Here is an 18,996-nt window from a genome sequence, read left to right as displayed (position 1 = left end):
CTTTTTGTTTATACCTAGCTGCTCTTAAAATTGGAAACCCTGGTGGCATAGTGGTTAAGTGGTATGGCTGCTAATCAAAAGGTTAGTGGTTTGAATCCAGTAGGCAGTCTTTGGAAATACTATGGGGCAGTTCTACTGTGTGCTATAGGGTTGCTATGAGTCGGAATCGACTGAACGGCAACTGGTTTGGGTTTGGCTTTTTGGCTTTTAAAATTCTCTCTTTATCTTTGGTTTTGGCAAGTTCGATTATAAAATGCCTTGATGACTTTCTGTTGGGGTCTACCTTGTGTGGGGTTCAATGAGCTTCTTGGATAGATATCTTCTCTTTCATGATATCAGGGAAGTTTTCTGCCAACAATTCTTTCTGTATTTTTTCTTATCCTCCCCAGTTCTGGTACTCCACTCACTCATAGGTTATTCCTCTTGGTAGAGTCCCAAATAATTCTTAGGATTTCTTCATTTTTTTTAATTCTTTTATCTGATTTTTCCTCAAATAAGTTTGTGTCAAGTGCTTTATCTTCAGTCTCACTAATTCTGACTTCCATTGTCTCAATTCTGTTCTTATGTCTTCCTACACACTCTAGGGAACAGGGACACTCAAGGACAGCTGTCAGTTCCCTGCTTTCTATTTCTTTCTATGTCTAATTCTGAAATTTTAGTGTTAATCTTTTGGATTTATGTTTGCTCTTTCTCTATGGATTCTTGCAGCCTTTTAAATTTGTCATTACGCTCTTGTATAACCTTAAGTTCCTCTGTTGCTTTGTCTGTGTGTTCCTTGGCTTGTTCAGTGGTTTTCCTGATCTCCTTCCTCATCTCTTGAAGAGTTCTTTACATTAATATTTTGTATTCCACTTCTGAAAATTTCAGGAATTTACCTTCTTCCAGAAGATTTCTTGACTCTTTGTTTTGGGATCTTGCTGAAGCCATCACTGTCTGCCTCTTTGTGTCATTTGATATTGACTGTTTTCTCTGAACCATTGATAAGTTATTATATTTATTTTATGTTTGCTTCCTGTGTCCTAGATCCTTGCTTTGTTTTGTTTTGATATGCCCACATAGGCTGCTCATGTGAGCTAGTTTGATTATTGGTGACTTTGAGGCTCTAATATCCTGTCACCAGGTGATTAGAGCTGTTACTAGGTATGTGAGCCCAGGAGTTCATTTACTTTTCATGTATAGATTCAGCTCAGGTGTCCAGGTAGTCAGTCATGAAGTGTGTGATGTAGGTTCTCACCTACAGTACTAGACAGGCAGGGGTGATTGGTGTAAGCACAGGTATCCGACTGTAGTAGGTGGTCACATACTGAGCAAGGCAGGGGGCTGACAGCTGTCCCTCAGTGTCCCTGTCCCCTAGAGTGTATAGGTGGGTGGGTTTTTTTGCTGGATGGTGGGCACCCAGTGCTGTTGGCTGTAAGGTCTAGGAGGTACCACTTATTCTTGTGTGGCGGGTGACTTGGTGGTATGGGTGGAGCCATCAGTCCTCAGGCCCTTGATGTGGGTAGGTGAGTTCCGTGGTTAATAGGCAGAGCAGTGTCAAACATCACAAACCTGCCACAGCTGTGGAAATAGGCCCTCACAAGTCTATGCAGGAGTGAAAGGCATTCAAAATTCATGGAACCCTTATGCCTGCGCCTAAGCAAAGGAGCTGTGCCTGCCCTGAGTTCCCAGCTTAGGGGAGCTGGCAGATTGTTTTTTCCTGTTTGTTATTTTGTTCCATCTCCAAGGCTGGGAGAATGGCTCAGAGCACACAATGGATCAACGGATCCTACTTCTGGCCCAGGGCACGTGGCAATTTCTGAAGCTGGCTCAAGACCCAGTACAGAGTGAGGAGGAGACACAAAAATGGGAGAGAAGTTTTTACCAAAGGAGTATTTTTCGGTCTGTGTGGTAGGTTAGACACATGTACTTATCTTTTGCTGACTGAGGGTCACTTTTCATTGTTTCTGGAGGCTTGAGTAAACTCTCCTTTGCTCAGTCCCTCCTGGTGTGGAAAACACATCCCGAGTGCCTCTGCTTGCCTTGCTGCAAATGCCAGCTCATCCATCCTGCACAGTGCAGGTTCCTGCCAGGTCAGGTCTGGCAACTCCTTGCTGCTTCTGAACTGTCTCTGCCTCCTCTTGCCGCTCAGTGCAATTCCTCAACTTTGCCTTTGATATTCAGGGCTCCTAGATTGTCATGTATAACTGATTTGCTTGTTTTGGGGGGTCTGTTTTGTAAGAGGGACCACAGGAAGCGTCTGACTACTCTGTCATCTTGGCCCTGCTTCTCAATTTGCTAAAATAATTTTAAGAATTTTTGCACCTATGTTCATGAGGGATATTGGTTAGTAGCTTCCTTTTCTTGTCATGCCTCCTTCTGTCTTGGTTTCAAGGTAATGCCCATGTAGTTACCACTTCCAGTGTTCTTCATTCCTTTATATATACCCATATTTCTATCTGGTATTGTTTCCTTTCTGCCTGAAATACTTCTTTTGACATTTTGTGTAGTATGAGTCTGCTGGTCAAGTCTTCTCTATCCTTACTGACTTTTTGCCTACTTGATCTATCAGTTATTGAGAGAGGTATATTGAAATCATCAACTATAATTATGAATTTGTACATTTCTTCTTGCAAATCTGTCAGGTTTTGCTTCATATATTTTGAATCTCTGTTACTAGGTGCATGAATGTTTATAATTGCAATGTCTTTTTGATAAATTGACCACTTTATCACTATGAAATGACCTTCTTTATCCTGGTAATATTCTCTACTCTGGAATATTATTTGTCTGATATTAATGTATTAACGTAATTACTGTTAGCATGATTTTTTCCATCCTTGTACTTTGAACCAATGTGTACCTTATATTTAGAGTATTTCTTATAAATAGCAAATGGCTAATTCTTACTTTTTTATCCAATATGACAGTTTCTCCTTTTGAATAAAGTGTTTAGACCATTTACATTAATATGGTTATTGATATGATTAGGTTTAAGTCTATTATTTTGCCATCTGTTTTATATTTGTCCCATTGTTCTTTGTTCTCTTTCTCCTCTTTTTCTATTTTCTTTTGGATCAGTTGAGTATTTTTTTCTTTAATGATTCCCTTTTATTTCCATTGTTGGATTATTAGCTATAACTCTTGGTTCTGTTATTTTAGTGGTTGCTTTAAGGTTTATATCGTATACACCTTTAACTTATCACAGTCTACATTCAAGTGATATTACATCACTCTACATATAGTATATGAATTTTACCATAGTGTACTTTTTTCCCCTTCCAACTGCCTTGAAATTATTTTGTTAACAATCGATTATCTTTTAAAGTGATTTAAATATAAAAAATTCTTATATATTTACCCATGTAGTTACCATTTCCAGTGTTCTTTATTCCTTTTTGTATATCCATATTTTTAGCTAGTATCATTTTCTTTCTGCCCAGCGAACTTCTTTTAACATTTCTTGTAGCACAAGTCTGTTGGTAAGGAATCCTTTCAGTTTTTGTATGTTTGTTAAAGTCTTTATTTTGCATTCATTTGTGAAAGACACTTTTACTGGTACTCTATGTTGACAGCCCACCCCCCTTCCTACTGCCCCCACCCTGCCCACTTGGGTACTTTAAAGATGTTGCTCCAATGTCTTCTCCTGTGCCTTGTTGCCAACAAGAAATCTGCCATCATCTCTGTTTGTTCTTTTGTTTCTCTCGATTTTTGCATGGTCAGGAACGTTTCAATGTATGGACTTTTTAATTCAGTATTTTGTGTGATCGAGAAATGTCAAGAATTTATATTTTGGAATTATTAATCCTTTACTTTCTGTCTGCTCCTTCCTGTAGTGTAACATGGCATCTCCTTTTCTAGCATACCAAATGCTTTTTTCTTCCCTTTCTCAGGGCTCATGGTGAAAATCAAGCAAATAAACAAATTAACATTTGGACTTCAGTTTGATGAAAAACCTTACATATTTGCTTTAATTATGCTGAACAAGCATTGTTCTCTTACCCCTCTTTTCAAGCCACCAACCTTCCCTTTCTTGGCAAGAAAATTGTGGTTAAGAGCTCAGCTGCTAACCAAAAGGTCGGCAGTTCAAATCTACCAGCTGCTTCTTGGAAACCCTGTGGGGACAGCTCTACTGTGTCCTATAAGGTTGCTCTAAGTCGGAATTGACTCCGCTGCAAAGGGTTTTTTTTTTTTTTTTTAATAGTACTTAGTGTTTTCTTAAATAATATTACATATAAAAATGTGTCTCTGTGTGTGATTTTTTAAAGAACATAAAGAGAATAAGAGCACCAACCCCAGTAGAACTTATAAAATCCGTCATTCATTTAGAGTCTATTGTATGCAATTTTATAGTTTGCCTAATTCTCTTAATTATTCCTTAAGCTCAGTTCAGTTCAGTCAAACCAATATTATTATCACTATATTAGAGATAAGGAAACAGAGGCTTGGGGAAGTTTAGTAACTTCTCCAAGTCTACATAGCTATGAAGCGTCAGGGTTAGATCTTAACTGGGGTCTCTCTAACTTTCAAGTGCATACTCTCTCCAGTATACCTTGGTGACTTGTAGAAGTTTGGTTACACCTTGTACATTAAAAATTACTTCTCTGTATCGTGGTTCATCTGAGATGTCATTTACTAATCCATAACTCATAGTAGAAGTGGAGATATTAGAACTTTAGTGATGAAGTTGATAATGTTTTAAAAACAGACAGATTAGACAATGCAACACCAAACAACACCAGGGAAGGAAGATCACTGATGATCATTTTACGTGATTCATGTGAATATGACCCCAGGTGGTTCACTCCTCCAAATATGTCCTTCTAAGGGAATCATTTTATTAAAAACTAAGTAAGGTCAACTGAGGAATTCTGACAGCCCACCAAGAAGAGAATCTCTACCTTTCTCTTCTCAAAATCTTGTCCATTTTCTCCCCTTACAGCAAAGTCTCCCTTCTCATTATTGATGAATCTTCTCTGAAAGGAGCACAACTCTTCCAAATTATTCTACACATAAAGAGCTTTGCACCTTAGCTTGAGTGTATCCTACAATTTAACAAAATGAGCAGTAAATTTATTGACTCTGTAGTTGAATTGCCTGGGTTAAAATTTCAGTAATGTAACTTTTTCTTTTTATAGATGTTTTAATTTATTATACACATATTAAGTACACAGGTAAAAAAAATCAATAACTTGCCAACCACTTGACATTAGGTGAGCAAATTAAACTCTCCATGCCCCAGTTTCTACATATATATATTGGTCATAATAATAGTATCTACCTTTTAGCTACTATGAGACAATCTGAGCACAGTGCCTGGCACACAAGCCTTCACTGAATATTGCTATTAGTATACATAGCCACTCCCTGGGTCTCAGTTTTGTCTTTTACACATGAAGAGACAGACCAGCACCAGATGCATCCTGGGAATTATCTAACCCACTCACAAATGAGAACATTGGTTGTTGATTGATGTGGATATCAATATCTCTGAGGAGAGAGCTTTACCTTAGAAGGCCTGGTCGCTGAGGATAGCATTTGCAGTCATCATTTAGTCATTTTTCATGGGAGGCATGACTGAGTGTGTTTACTTTGGGCAGTAACTTGTTTTCTCTAAACCTAGTGAGACAGATGTGAAGCCACAGGGAAAATATCAGAAGTCAGGTATGGGAAACTGGGAAGAGGCTTGTAATGGGGTGGACCTGAAAGATTTCTGTATTTTGGCAATAATGGAAAACTGCTGTGTTTCCAGGGTTGATGAAGTAGGCTTCCATGCAATCACCTATTAAAAAATTGTCAACTTGTCATTTTTTAGTGCTCAAAGTGCATACTTTATTCTGTTCTTTAGCAAATCTTTATTGGATATTTTCAACATGCTTTAGGCATGGGGATACAAAAATATTTAAGACAAGGTTTGCATCCTCAAGTAGCACACTCTCTCATGAAGGAGAGCGTTAGAGGTGAATACGGAAATACATAATTACAATACAATACAATAATTTTAATATTACAAGGTCTTTGGTGCATGGAGGTAGGTCACTTAATCTGGCCTGTTGGTATCAGGGAAAATTCTCGAGGAGGAATGATAAGTGGAAATTAGTCCAGTAAAAAAAAGGAAAGGAAGAAGTAGAGAAACAGTACAATATGTACCCACATAATGTGCAGTTCAATGTTTCTAGAATGCATTGTCAGGGATCACAGTAGAGAAAGAGAGGATAGGTCCGAGCTTATTATGGCTTTCCCATTGTTCCATACTTGTGCAAGAATTCTGTATTGATTTCAAGCCTCTCTTGGCCTTTCTAAACCTCAGCCTCCTTGTCCGTACCACTGGGATAGCATCTACCTCATAGGGCTGCAGGCAGAACAGAGGAGTGGATGTGAAGGGAGCACTTGACCTGGAGTTAGATTGTGTGTGTGTGTGTTAAAAGCTTATATAGCAAAACATTTGCCATTTCAACATCTTTTACATGTACAATTTTGCCCATCATGTTGCGCAACCAGAGTTATTTTTTAAGTTGTCTCACTTCTGCTACTCAGTCACAACTACTTAGACTTCACGTTGCTATTACTGACTGAATAGCAATCAGAGTAAGCCTGATGCTGGGCAAATGTCTTTCAAAATGGAGTTGGATATTCACTAAGACTGAGATACAGAATGGATTTGCTTTGAGGGAAGAATATTCTCTAGAAGAACATTCTAACATGGAGCACATTATCCACATAAGAACGGAGAGAGAGAGGGAGAGACCAGTCAGAGACAGAGTTCACTTAACATGAATGTTTCTTTGTGTTGCAGGAGGAATTGCTGCCGCTGGAACGTCAAGGTGAGGTCTCTGCCTCTTGTGCTGCCAATGTTCTCATAATTTATTTATATCCACAATAAAGGAACATGGAATTAAGTACATTTTTAGAACTAATGTTTGAGTCACAATATTAGCTTCAGAAGGGAATGGAAAAGAGAAAAACCAACACTTTTCCTGAAGAGCCTCCATGGTGCCTTACAGGGATGGTGAATTATTGTAATATGCTGTAGAGAATTGAAGGGTACCTTGTAAAAAAGACAAAGATTAAGTTCTATGGGAAAGGAAAAATCTTTGTGTATCAATGTTAAAGCGATTACATTTTTGAAAACAATTTAAAAATTAGTCAAATAAGAGTTTTTACCCTATCAAAAAGACCTTGAGATTGTGTGGTTTTTGCCGCCAAGTGTGCCTCAATCTGTCTGCCCTGTAATGTTGTCTAAGCTCCGTGTTGTGCCACATCCCTTCTGACATTTTCTTGAAAAAGCCATGCAGACTCTCAGTGTAAACAGCCACAATATTTTTACATGATCCATGTTGGGCTCTGTGCCTTCCTGGATACTGGTTTCTCTGAGACTATGTCATCCACAAATACTTTTCTCCCTTGCCTCTCTTCCCTCTGTCACAGTTGCAGACCCAATGAGTCTCTGGAGCCTTCCTTGTCCAGGCCCTCTGGAACAGGCTGCCAGGAGCCCTCCTACCCAGAGTCACTAGCCCTAGTGGAGCTGGAGCCAGTGTACAGAAACGGTGAGGACGCCTTAAAAGGCAGAGTGCCCAACACATGAGTCAGGGAGGGAGGAGGGATTGAGCAAAGGCCCATGGCCCAGTCACATTCAATTTAAAAATGACATTCCTGGTATTATGTTGGAGGATAGAAGCTGGTCATAAACTTGGTGGCTGGGAAAAAGAATCTAGGATGTAGGTTTTTGACTACAGCAAAATGTAACATCTTTTTTTTTTTTTTAATTTTATTGTGCTTTAGGTGAAAGTTTACAGAGCAAATTAGTTTCTCATTCAAAAATGTATATACAAATTGTTTTGTGGTATTGGTTGCAATCCCTGCAATTTCTCAGAACTCTCCTCTTTTCCCACCCTGGTTCCCCGTGTCCATTCATCCAGTTTTCCTTTCCCTTCCTGCCTTCTTGTCTTTGCTTTACGGCACAAGTGGCCCATTTGGTCTTGTATACATGATTGAACTAAGAAGCATGTTCCTCATGTGTGTTATTGTTTGTTTTATAGGCCTGTCTAATCTTTGGCTGAAAAGTGGGGTATGGGACTGGCTCCATTTCTGAATTAGCAGGATGTCCAGGGGTTATAGTCTTGGGGGTTCCTGCAGTCTCTGTCAGACCAGTAAGTCTGGTCTTTTTTGTGTGTGTGAATTTGAATTTTGTTCTGGAATCCTCTATTGTGATCTCTTTCAGAGCAGTTGGTGGAGGTACCCCGGCACCATCTAGTTCTTCTGGGCTTGGGCTGGTAGAGGCTGTGATTCATACGATCCCTTACTCCTTTCCCCCACGTGTCTGTCAGTTTGTCACACTGCATGGGCTTGTGTGTTGCTGTGATGCTGGAAGCTATGCCACTGGTATTCAGGTACCAGCAGGGTCACCCATGGAGGACAGGTTTCAGCTGAGCTTCCAGACTAAGACAGACTGGGAAGAAGGACCCGGCAGTCTACTTCTGAAAAGCATTAGCCAGTGAAAACCTTATGAATAGCAGCGGAACATTGTCTGATATAGTGCTGGAAGACGAGCCCCCCCAGGTGGGAAGGTGCTCAAAAGATGACTGGGGAAGAGCTGCCTCCTCAAAGTAGAAAACCCCAGCAAAAAAAAAAAAAACCCAGTGCAGTCGAACTTGAAGTAGAGTCAACCTTAATGACGTTGATGGAGTAAAGCTGTTGGGACCTTCATCTGGTGATGTGGCATGACTCAAAATGAGAAGACAGGCTAAGAAGAAGGACCCAGCAGTCTACTTCTGGAAAGCATTAGCCACTGAAAACCTTATGAATAGCAGCGGAACATTGTCTGATATCGTGCTGGAAGATGAGCCCCCCAGGTTGGAACGCACTCAAAAGATGACTGGGAAAGAGCTGCCTCCTCAAAGTAGAGTCAACCTTAATGACGTGGACGGAGTAAAGCTTTTGGGACCTTCATTTGCTGATGTGGCATGACTCAAAATGAGAAGAAACAGCTGCAAACATCCATTAAAAATCAGAACCTGGAATGTATGAAGTATGAATCTAGGAAAATTGGAAATCGTCAAAAATGAAATGGAATGCATAAACAGCAATATCCTAGGCATTACTGAGCTGAAATGGACTGGTACTGGCCATTTTGAATTGGACAATCATATAGTCTACTATGCTGGGAATGACAACTCGAAGAAGAATGGTGCTGCATTCAGGGTCAAAAAGAACGTTTCAAGATCTATCCTGAGGTACAATGCTGTCAGTGATAGGATAATATCCATACGCCTATAAGGAAGACCAGTTAATATGACTATTATTCAAATTTACACACCAACCACTAGGGCCAAAGATGAAGAAATAGAAGATTTTTATCAGTTGCTACAGTCTGAAATTGATCGAACATACAATCAAGATGCACTGATAATTGCTGGTGATTGGAATGCAAAAGGTGGAAACAAAGAAGAAGGATCAGTAGTTGGAAATATGGCCTTGGTGATAGAAAGAACGCTGGAGATTGAATGACACAATTTTGCAAGACCGATGACTTCTTCATTGCAAATACCTTCTTTCACCAACATAAATGGCGACTATACACATGGACCTTGCCAGATGGAACACACAGAAATCAAATTGACTACATCCATGGAAAGAGACGATGGAAAAGCTCAATATCATCAGTTAGAACAAGGCCAGGGGCCGACTGTGGAACAGACCATCAATGGCTCATATGCAAGTTCAAGCTGAAACTGAAGAAAGTCAGAGCAAGTCCATGAGAGCCAAAATATGACCTTGAGTATATCCCACCTGAATTTAGAGACCATCTCAAGAATAGATTTGAACACTAGTGACCGAAGACCAGACGAGTTGTGGAATGACATGGAGGACATCATCCCTGAAGAAAGCAAGAGGTCAGTGAAAAGACAGGAAAGAAAGAAAAGACCAAGATGGGAGTCAGAGGAGATTCTGAAACTTGCTCTCGAATGTCGAGCAGCTAAAGCGAAAGGAAGAATTGATGAAATAAAAGAACTGAACAGAAGATTTCAAAAGGCAGCTCGAGAACACAAAGTAAAGTATTATAGTGACATGTGCAAAGAGCTGGAGATGGAAAACCAAAAGGGAAGAACACGCTCGGCATTTCTCAAGCTGAAAGAACTGAGGAAAAAATTCAAGCCTCAAGTTGCAATAGTGAAGGATCCCGTGGCGGAAAATATTAAACAATGCAGGAAGCATCAAAAGAAGATGGAAGGAATACACAGAGTCATTATACCAAAAAGAATTAGTCGATATTCAACCATTTCAAGAGGTGGCATATGATCAGGAACTGATGATACTGAAGGAAGAAGTCCAAGCTGCTCTGAAGGCATTGGCAAAAAACAAGGCTCCAGGAATTGATGGAATATCAATTGAGATGTTTCAGCAAACAGATACAGCGCTGTGAGTGCTCAGTTGTCTATGCCAAGAAATATGGAAGACAGCTTCCTGGCCAACTGGCTGGAAAAGATCCATATTTATGCCTATTCCCAAGAAAGGTGATCCAACTGAATGTGGAAATTATAGAACAATATCGTTAATATCACACACAAGCAAAATTTTGCTGAAGATCATTCAAAAACAGCTGCAGCAATATATAGACAGGGAACTGCCAGAAATTCAGGCCGGTTTCAGAAGAGAACGTAGAACCAGGGATATCACTGCTGATGTCAGACAGATCCTGGCTGAAAGCAGAGAATACCAGAAGGATGTTTACCTGTGTTTGATTGACTATGCAAAGGCATTCAACTGTGTGGGTCATAACAAACTATGGATAACACTGCGAAGAGTGGGAATTCCAGAACACTTAATTGTGCTCATGATGAACCTTTACAGAGATCAAGAGGCAGTTGTTCGGACAGAACAAGCGGATACTGATTGGTTTAAAGTCAGGAAAGGTGTGCGTCAGGGTTGTATTCTTTCGCCATACCTATTCAATCTGTATGCTGAACAAATAATCCGAGAAGCTGGACTATATGAAGAACAGGACATCAGGATTGGAGGAAGACTCATTAACAACCTGTGTTATGCAGATGACACAACCTTGCTTGCTGAAAGTGAAGAGGACTTGAAGCACTTACTAACGCAGATCAAAGGCCTCAGCCTTCAGTGTGGATTACACCTCAGCATAAAGAAAACAAAAATCCTCACAACTGGACCAATGAGCAACATCATGATAAATGGAGAAAAGATTGAAGCTTGGATCCACAATCAACAGCCACGGAAGCAGCAGTCAAGAAATCAAAAGACGCATTGCATTGGATAAATCTGCTGCAAAGGACCTCTTCAAAGTGTTGAAGAGCAAAGATGTCACCCTGAAGACTAAGATATGCCTGATCCAAGCCATGGTATTTTCAATCGCATCATATGCATGTGAAAACTGGACAATGAAAAAGGAAGGCCGAAGAAGAGTTGACTCCTTTGAATTGTGGTGTTGGCGAAGAATGTTGAATATACCATGGACTGCCAAAAGAACGAACAAATCTGTCTTGGAAGAAGTGCAGCCAGAATGCTCCTTAGAGGCAAGGATGGTGAGATTGCGTCTTACATACTTTGGATATGTTGTCAGGAGGGATCAGTCCCTGAAGAAGGACATGATGCTTGGCAGAGTACAGGGTCAGCGGAAAAGAGGAAGATCATCAACGAGGTGGATTGACACAGTGGCTGCAACAATGAGCTCAAGCATAACAAGGATTGTAAGGATGGTGCAGGACCGGGCAGTGTTTCGTTCTGTTGTGCATAGGGTTGCTATGAGTCGGAACCCACTCAACGGCACCTAACAACAACAACAAGAACTTACCCCTGTGGGCTCATAATTTCCTTTTGTCCTTTGTTTTCTTCATTTTCCTTTGCTCCAGAGGGGAAGGGACCAATAGATGTATCTTAGGTGGCCACTCACAAGCTTTTAAGACCCCAGATGCTACTCACCAAAGTAGGATGTAGAACATTTTATGAACTATGCTATGCCAATCGACCTAGATGTCTCCTGAGACCATGTTCAGTTGTGTTTATGAAGCTTCTGTGGCTTTGCCTTGGCCTTGGTTAGGTTGTGCTTATTTCCTGTATGCTGTGTGTTGTCTTTCATTTTACCAAAATTGACACTTGTCTACTATCTAATTAGCAATTTGCCATCTTCTTCTCTACCCTCTCTCATAACCATCAAAGATTTTTTTTTTTCTGTGTGTAAATCTTTTCTTGAGTTTTTATAGTAGTGGTCTCAAACAACATTTGCCTTTTTTTGATTGACTTATTTCACTCAGCACAATGCCCTCCACATTCATCCATGTTGCAAGAGGTTTTATGGATTCATCATTGTTCTTTTTCATGCATAGTATTCCATTGTGTGTATAAACCATAATTTATTTATCAGTTTATTTGTTGACGGGCAGATAGGTTGTTTCTGTCTTTTTGCTATTGTGAATAATGCTGCAGTGAAAATGGGCGTGTGTATATCTGTATGTGTGTTTGCTCTTGTTTCTTAGGATATATTCTGAGGAGTTGGATGGTTGGATTGTATGGTATTTCTACTTTCGGCTTTTTAAGGAGGCACCATATCATTTTCCATATTGGTTGTACCATTTCCATTCCCACCAGCAGTGTATAAAAGTTCCAATTTCCCCGCAACCTCTCAAATATTGATTATTTTCTGTTTTTTTATTTGTGCCAGTATACTCAGGGTAAAATGGTATCTCATCGTAGTTTTGATTTGCATTGCTTTGATGGCTAATGATTGAGAGCATTTCTTCATGTGTCTGTTAGCTGCCTGGATGTCTTCTTTGGTGAAGTATCTGTTCATATCCTTTGCCCATTTTTTAATTGGATTATTTGTCCTTTGCTGTTGAGGTGTTAAAGTATTTTGAGGATTTCAGAGATTACATCTTTGGCAGATATGTCATAACCAAAACAATTTCCCCAGTCTGTAGATTCTCTTTTTACTCTTTTGGTGAAGTCTTTTGATGAGAATAAGTGTTTAAATTTTAGGAGCTCCTAGTTATCAAGTTTATCTTCTGATGTTTGCACATGTTATTTAGGTATTCTGTTTATGCCATGTATTGGATCCCCTAGCGTTGTCCCTATTTTTTCTTCCATGATCTTTATTGTTTTAGGTTTTATATTTAGGCCTTTGATCCATTTTGAGTTACTTTTTGTGTGTGGTGTGAGGTATGGGTCCTGTTTCATATTTTTATAGGCAGACCTCCACTTATGCCAGCAGCATTTGTTAAAGAGACTGTCTCTTCCTCATTTAATGGACTTTGGCCATTTGCCAAATATCAGCTGCCTGTAAGCATGGGATTTAAGTCTGAGTTCTCAATTCTGTTCCACTGGTCTATGTATGTGTTGTTGTACCTGTACCAGACTTTTTTTTTTTTTTTGAGGTTTTTTTTTGTGCGTGTGCTTTAAGTAAAAGTTTACGATTCACATCAGTTTCTCAAAAAAAATTTATACATACATTATTATATGACCCTAGTTGCTCTACCTATAAAGTAATAATATTCCTCCTGTCCACATTGTATTTCCTGTGTTCATTCAACCAGCTCCTGTCCCCCTCTGCCTTCTCATCTTGCCCCCGGACAGGAGCTGCCCACTTAGTCTCATGTGTCTACTTGAGCTGGGAAGCACACTCCTCACCAGTATCATTTTATGTCTTATAGTCCAGTCTAATCTTTGTCTGAAGAGTTGGCTTCTGGAATACTTCTGGTTTTGGGCTAACAGAATCCAGGAGCCATGTCCTCTGGGGTTCCTCCAGTCTCAGACCATTAAGTTTAGTCTTTTTCCTAGGATGTGAGTTCTGCACTCCACTTTTCTCCTGCTCCATCAGGGACTTTCTGTTGTGTTCCCTGTCAGGGCAGTCATTCATGGTAGTCCGGCACCACCTAGCTCTCTGACTGATGGCGTCTCTGGTTTATGTGGCCCTTTCTGTCTCTTGGGCTAATATTTTCCCCATGTCTTTTTTTTTTTTTCCTTTGGTGTTCTTCATTCTCCTTTGCTCCAGGTGGATTGGGACCAATTGATGCATTTTAGATGGCTGCTTGCTAGCTTTTAAGACCCCAGATGCCACTCATTAAAGTGGGAAGCAGAATGTTTTCTTAATAAACTTTGTTATGCCAATTGATCTAAATGTCCCCTGAAAGCATGATCCCCAGATCCCCACCCCTGCTATCCTGTCCCTCAAATTGTTTGTTTGGTTGTATTCAGGAAACTTCTTAGCTTTTGGTTTAGTCCACTTGAGCAGACTTCCCCTGTATTGTGTGTTGTCCTTCCCTTCACCTAAAATAATTCTTGTGTATGAAACTGTTTTGACCACTGTGGATGTATGGTAGGTTCTCAGATCAGGTACTGTGAAGCCTCCTACTTTGTTGTTGTTGTTCTTCAATAGTGTTTTACTTATTTGGGCCTCTTCCCTTTCCATATAAAGTAGATGATTAGTTTCTCCATTTCATTAAAGAATGCTGTTGGAATTTGAATTGCGATTGCATTATATCTGTAGATGACTTTGGGTGATACTGACATTTTCGCAATATTGTGTCTTCTAATCCATAAGCGTGGTATATTTTTCCATTTATGTAGGTCTCTTTTGGTTTCCTGCAGTAGCGTTTTGTAGTTTTCTTTGTATGTGTCTCTTGTCCCTGGTTAGATTTATTCTTTGGGGGGAGGCGCTATTATAAATGGTATTGATTTCCTTTTTGAAGTTCTCTTTGTTGGCATATGGGAATCAAACTGATTTTTGTATGTTAATCTTCTATCCTGTACTTTGCTGAAATCTTCTATTATTTCCCGTAGTATTCTTGTGGATTCTTTGGATTTTTCTATGTATAGAATCATAGGGTTAGTTTTACTTCTTCCTTACGAACTTGGTTGCCCTGTATTTCTTTTTCTTACCTTATTGCTCTAGCTTAAAGGGTAGGCATTGAATAAAGGTGGTGATAAAGAGCATTCTTGTCTTGTTCCCACCCTCAGGGGGAATGCTTTTAGTTTCTCTCCTTTGAGAATAATGTTGGCTGTTGGTTTTGTATAAATGTCCTTTATTATGCTGAGGAATTTCCCTTTTATTTCTATTTTGTTGAGAGTGTTTATCAGGAATGGGTACGGGGCTTTTTCAAATGCCTTTTCTATGTCAATTGAGATGATCACGTGGTTCTTTTATTTATGTCGTGGATTACGTTGATTGATTTTCTAATGTTGAATCGTCTTTGCATACCTCGTAGAAATCCCACTTGGTCATGATGTATTATTTCTTTGATACACTGTTGAATTCTATTGGCTAGAATTTTGTTGAGAATTTTTGCATCTATATTCATGAGGGATATTGGTCTGTAGTTCTTTTTTTTGTGGCATCTTTGCCTGAGTTTGTTGTCAGGGTTATGCTGGCTTCATAGAATGAATTTGGGAATATTCTTTCCTTTTCTATGCTCTGGAACAGTTTGAGTAGTATTGGTACGAACTCTTCTCTGAATATGTGGTAGAATTCTCCAGTGAAGATGTCTGGGCAAGGGCTTTTTTTTGCCGGGAGTTTTTTTTTTTTAATTACCTCTTCAATCTCTTCTTTTGTTATGGTCTGTTTAGTTTCTCTACTCCAGTTTGTATTAGTTTAAGTAGATATCATGTTTCCAGAAATTTGTCCATTTCCTCTAGGTTTTTAAATTTATTGGAGCACAGTTGTTCATAGTATTCTGTTATGATCCTTTTTATTTGAGTTGACTCTGTTGTGATATCACTCATCTCGTTTTTTACTAGAGTTATTTGCTTTTTCTCCTGCTTTTCTTTTGTTAATTTGGCCAATGGTTTGTCGATTTTGTCCATCCTTTCAAAGCACCAACTTCTGGTCTTGTTGATTCTTTCTATTGTTTTCCTGTTCTCTATTTCATTTATTTCTGCTTTAATCTTTATTATTCCCTTTCTTCTGGTGACTGTGGGCTTCTTTTGCTGCTCTCTTTCTATTTGTTCAAGCTGTAGGATTAATGTTTTGATTTTAGCCCATTCTTCTTTTGTGATGTGTGTATTTGTTGCTATAAATTGGCCTTTAAGCACTGCTTTTGCTGTGTCCCAAAGATTTTGGTAAGATGTGTTTTCCTTTTCATTTAGTTAAATGAATTTTTTTATTTCATCCTTGATTTCTTCTGTTTTTCAGTGGTTTTTAAGCAAGAGCTTGTTCAGTTTCCATGTATTTGATCTTTTTTTTTTCCGTGATATTCCTGTTATTGTTTTCTACTTTTATGGCATTGTGATCAGAGAAAATACTTTGTGTTTTTCAATGTTTTGGATTTTGTCAAGGCTTACTTTTTGGCCTAAAATTGGTCTATTCTGGAGAATGTTCCAGGTGCACTGGAAAAAATGTATGCTTTGCTCCGGTTGGGTGGAATGTTCTGTATATGTGTATGAGATTGAATTGGTTGATTGTGACCTTTAGAGCTTCTGTATCTTTATTGAGTTTCTTTCTAGATGTTCTGTCCTTCACCAAAAATGGTGTGTTGAAGTCTCCTGCTATTATTGTGGAACCATCTATTTATCTTTTCTATGCTGTTAGAATTTGTTTTATGTATTTTCAAGCCCTGTCATTGAGTGGGAGCCCTAGTGGAGCAGTGGTTAAGAGCTCAGCTGCTAACCAAAGGTCAGCAGTCCAAATCCACAAGCTGATCCTTGCAAACCCTATGGGGCAGTTCTACTCTGTCCTATTAGGGCTACTATGAGTTGAAATCAACTCAATGGCAATGGGTTTTTTTTGTTGTTGTTGTTTTGTTTTGGTCATTGGCTGTGTATATATTTATTATGGTTATGTCCTCCTGGTGTATTGGCCCTTAATCATTATATAGTATCCTTCCTTATCCTGTATGGCACATTTTGCTTTAAAGTCTATTTTATCAGAGATTAATATTGCCACTCTTGCTCTTTTTTTTGGTTATTGTTTGCTTGATATATATTTTTCCATCCTTTGATTTTGTTTATATCTTCATGTCTAAGGTATGTCTTTTGTAGAAGCATATAGCTGGATCATGTTTTTTTATGTATTCCATCACTCTCTGTCTCTTTACTGGCTCATTTAAGCCATTTTCATTCAGCATGATTATTGATAGGTATGAGTTTACTGCTGTTACTTTGTTGTACTTTTTTTTGTGATGTTGACAGTTTCTTTGTTCCACTTAATTTTCTGTGCTGAGTTCTTTTCGTTTATGGATTTTCATTTATTTTGCTATTATTGATTTTTTTTGTTTCCTGCATCTTTACATTTTACTTTTTTTTTTTTTAATTTTGATGGGTAGGTTTGTTAGCTTCCTTTGTGGTTACCTTGAAATTTACCTTTATTTTCCTAAGTTTAAACCAGTCTTTTTTTTTCTTGATATTGCCTTGACTTCCTCTCTATAAGGAAGTTCGGTAACTAAGCCAATTATTCCCTCTTTTTTGTTTTGATGTTATCATCATTTACATATGTATGTGTCTGGTTCCTGTTTTCTGTCTTTTGGCTTTGTTTTATTTTTGAGAATTTCCTATTTGGGTTGGTATCTGGTTAATCTGTCCTGTATCAAAATCTTGGATTATTGTCTGATGTTGTTGATTCTCCAACCAGAGGATACCCTTTAATATTTCTTGTAAGTTTGGTCTGGTTTTTACAAATTCCCTTAATTTCTGTTTATCTGGAAATGTCCTAATTTCACCGTCATATTTGAGTGGCAATTTTGCTGGATATATAATTCATTGGCTGGAATTTTTTTTTCCTTCAAACTTTATATATGTCATCTCATAGCGTTCTTGCCTTCATGGTTCAACTATAACGTCTTTATTCTTCTCACACAGTAAATCCTGAAGATAGCAATCTGTTGTATTCCGAGATCTTGAGATTCCAGCATGCAAAAGGAAATTCAGGTGAGACATCTCCCAGACAAGTAGAAGTAAGGTGGCAGTGTGAGGTACATCCAGCAAGGGGTCTTTGATTAAAAATTCATCTCAAATACAAGTCCAAAATGGAAGCTTCTCCTGTATTTCCAATAACATTTTTTAATCATATCCATTCCCTCTTACTGGTCCATATCACCACCATTACCTCATAAGCTCCTTGAGGACAGACACTGTGACTATTTTACTAATGTATCCATAGCATCGAGTGCAATGCTTGGAAAACTACCAAAAAACCAAACCTGTTGCTGTTGAGTTGATTCCAACTCATAATGACCCAATAGGACAGAATAGAACTGCCCCATAGAGTTTCCAAAAAGCAGCAGGTGGATTCAAACTGCCAAAATTTTAGTTAGCAACCAAACACTTAACCACTGTGCCACCAGAGCTCCTGGAAAACTACAGGCCCCCTGAAATATTTTTTTAATGAATAAATTCACTATTTATAAATTAACACACTATTTACTAAATTAAGCATCACATAATCTAATAAATAGACGATTGTAATTCTTTTAACTGGTCTCTTTATTTTAGTCTTGTTCTCCTTCAACTTTCCAACCATCTGTTTCCAGCATGACCCTTCAGAGATGCACAACTGATTTCATTATTTCCTGGACTGAACACCCTCACTGACTCTCCATGTCAAAGCATAAGCCCGGCCTTGCTTTGCACTCTGACCTCCCAAGCTCTGCCTTATGTCCTTACTCTACACATACTGAATTCTTGACATTTTCCTGATCATACCAGGCTGTTTTATGATCCTGGAATATCCTTCCCCCTAGTTTACTCGGTGATCCCTGCTCACATTTCAAGGCTCATCTCAAGTACCACTGTGAAATGTACAGTGACTTCACCACTCCTCCCCATGCCCAGCCTGAGAGGAACTGATGACCCTTTATGATATCAGCATAGTTCAGTATGTATTTCTATCGTGGTGTCAGATAGAATAATAATAATTGTTGCATTGTTTCTGTGCCCATTTCTCCTCTTCAAAATTATCTAATTTTTAATAGATTGTCATTGTTCATGAATGTTAATTGGCTAAATAAATAAATGAGATTCAAGCATCCCTTGGGAGGATAGGAGACACACATTGAATTTTCTTAATGGCTCCAC

At 38.9% G+C, this 18,996-nt stretch overlaps 1 protein-coding gene across 7 annotated transcripts in view; it reads left to right on the top strand.

The window, feature by feature from the left end:
• FCRL3 (Fc receptor like 3) overlaps nt 1-18,996 on the top strand; it is a 50,588-nt gene that overhangs the window by 29,503 nt on the left and 2,089 nt on the right. For all 7 annotated transcript variants that reach the window (XM_049880863.1, XM_049880866.1, XM_049880865.1 and 4 more), the window contains 3 exons: nt 6,773-6,800; nt 7,405-7,523; nt 17,782-17,850. In XM_049880863.1, coding sequence (XP_049736820.1) covers nt 6,773-6,800; nt 7,405-7,523; nt 17,782-17,850 — 216 coding nt within the window. The remainder of the gene's footprint in view (nt 1-6,772; nt 6,801-7,404; nt 7,524-17,781; nt 17,851-18,996) is intronic.

The sequence above is a fragment of the Elephas maximus genome, chromosome 3 (genome assembly GCF_024166365.1).
Source record: "Elephas maximus indicus isolate mEleMax1 chromosome 3, mEleMax1 primary haplotype, whole genome shotgun sequence".
NCBI classification, from domain to species: Eukaryota; Metazoa; Chordata; class Mammalia; order Proboscidea; family Elephantidae; genus Elephas; species Elephas maximus.
This window is presented reverse-complemented; position numbering and strand designations above follow the sequence as displayed.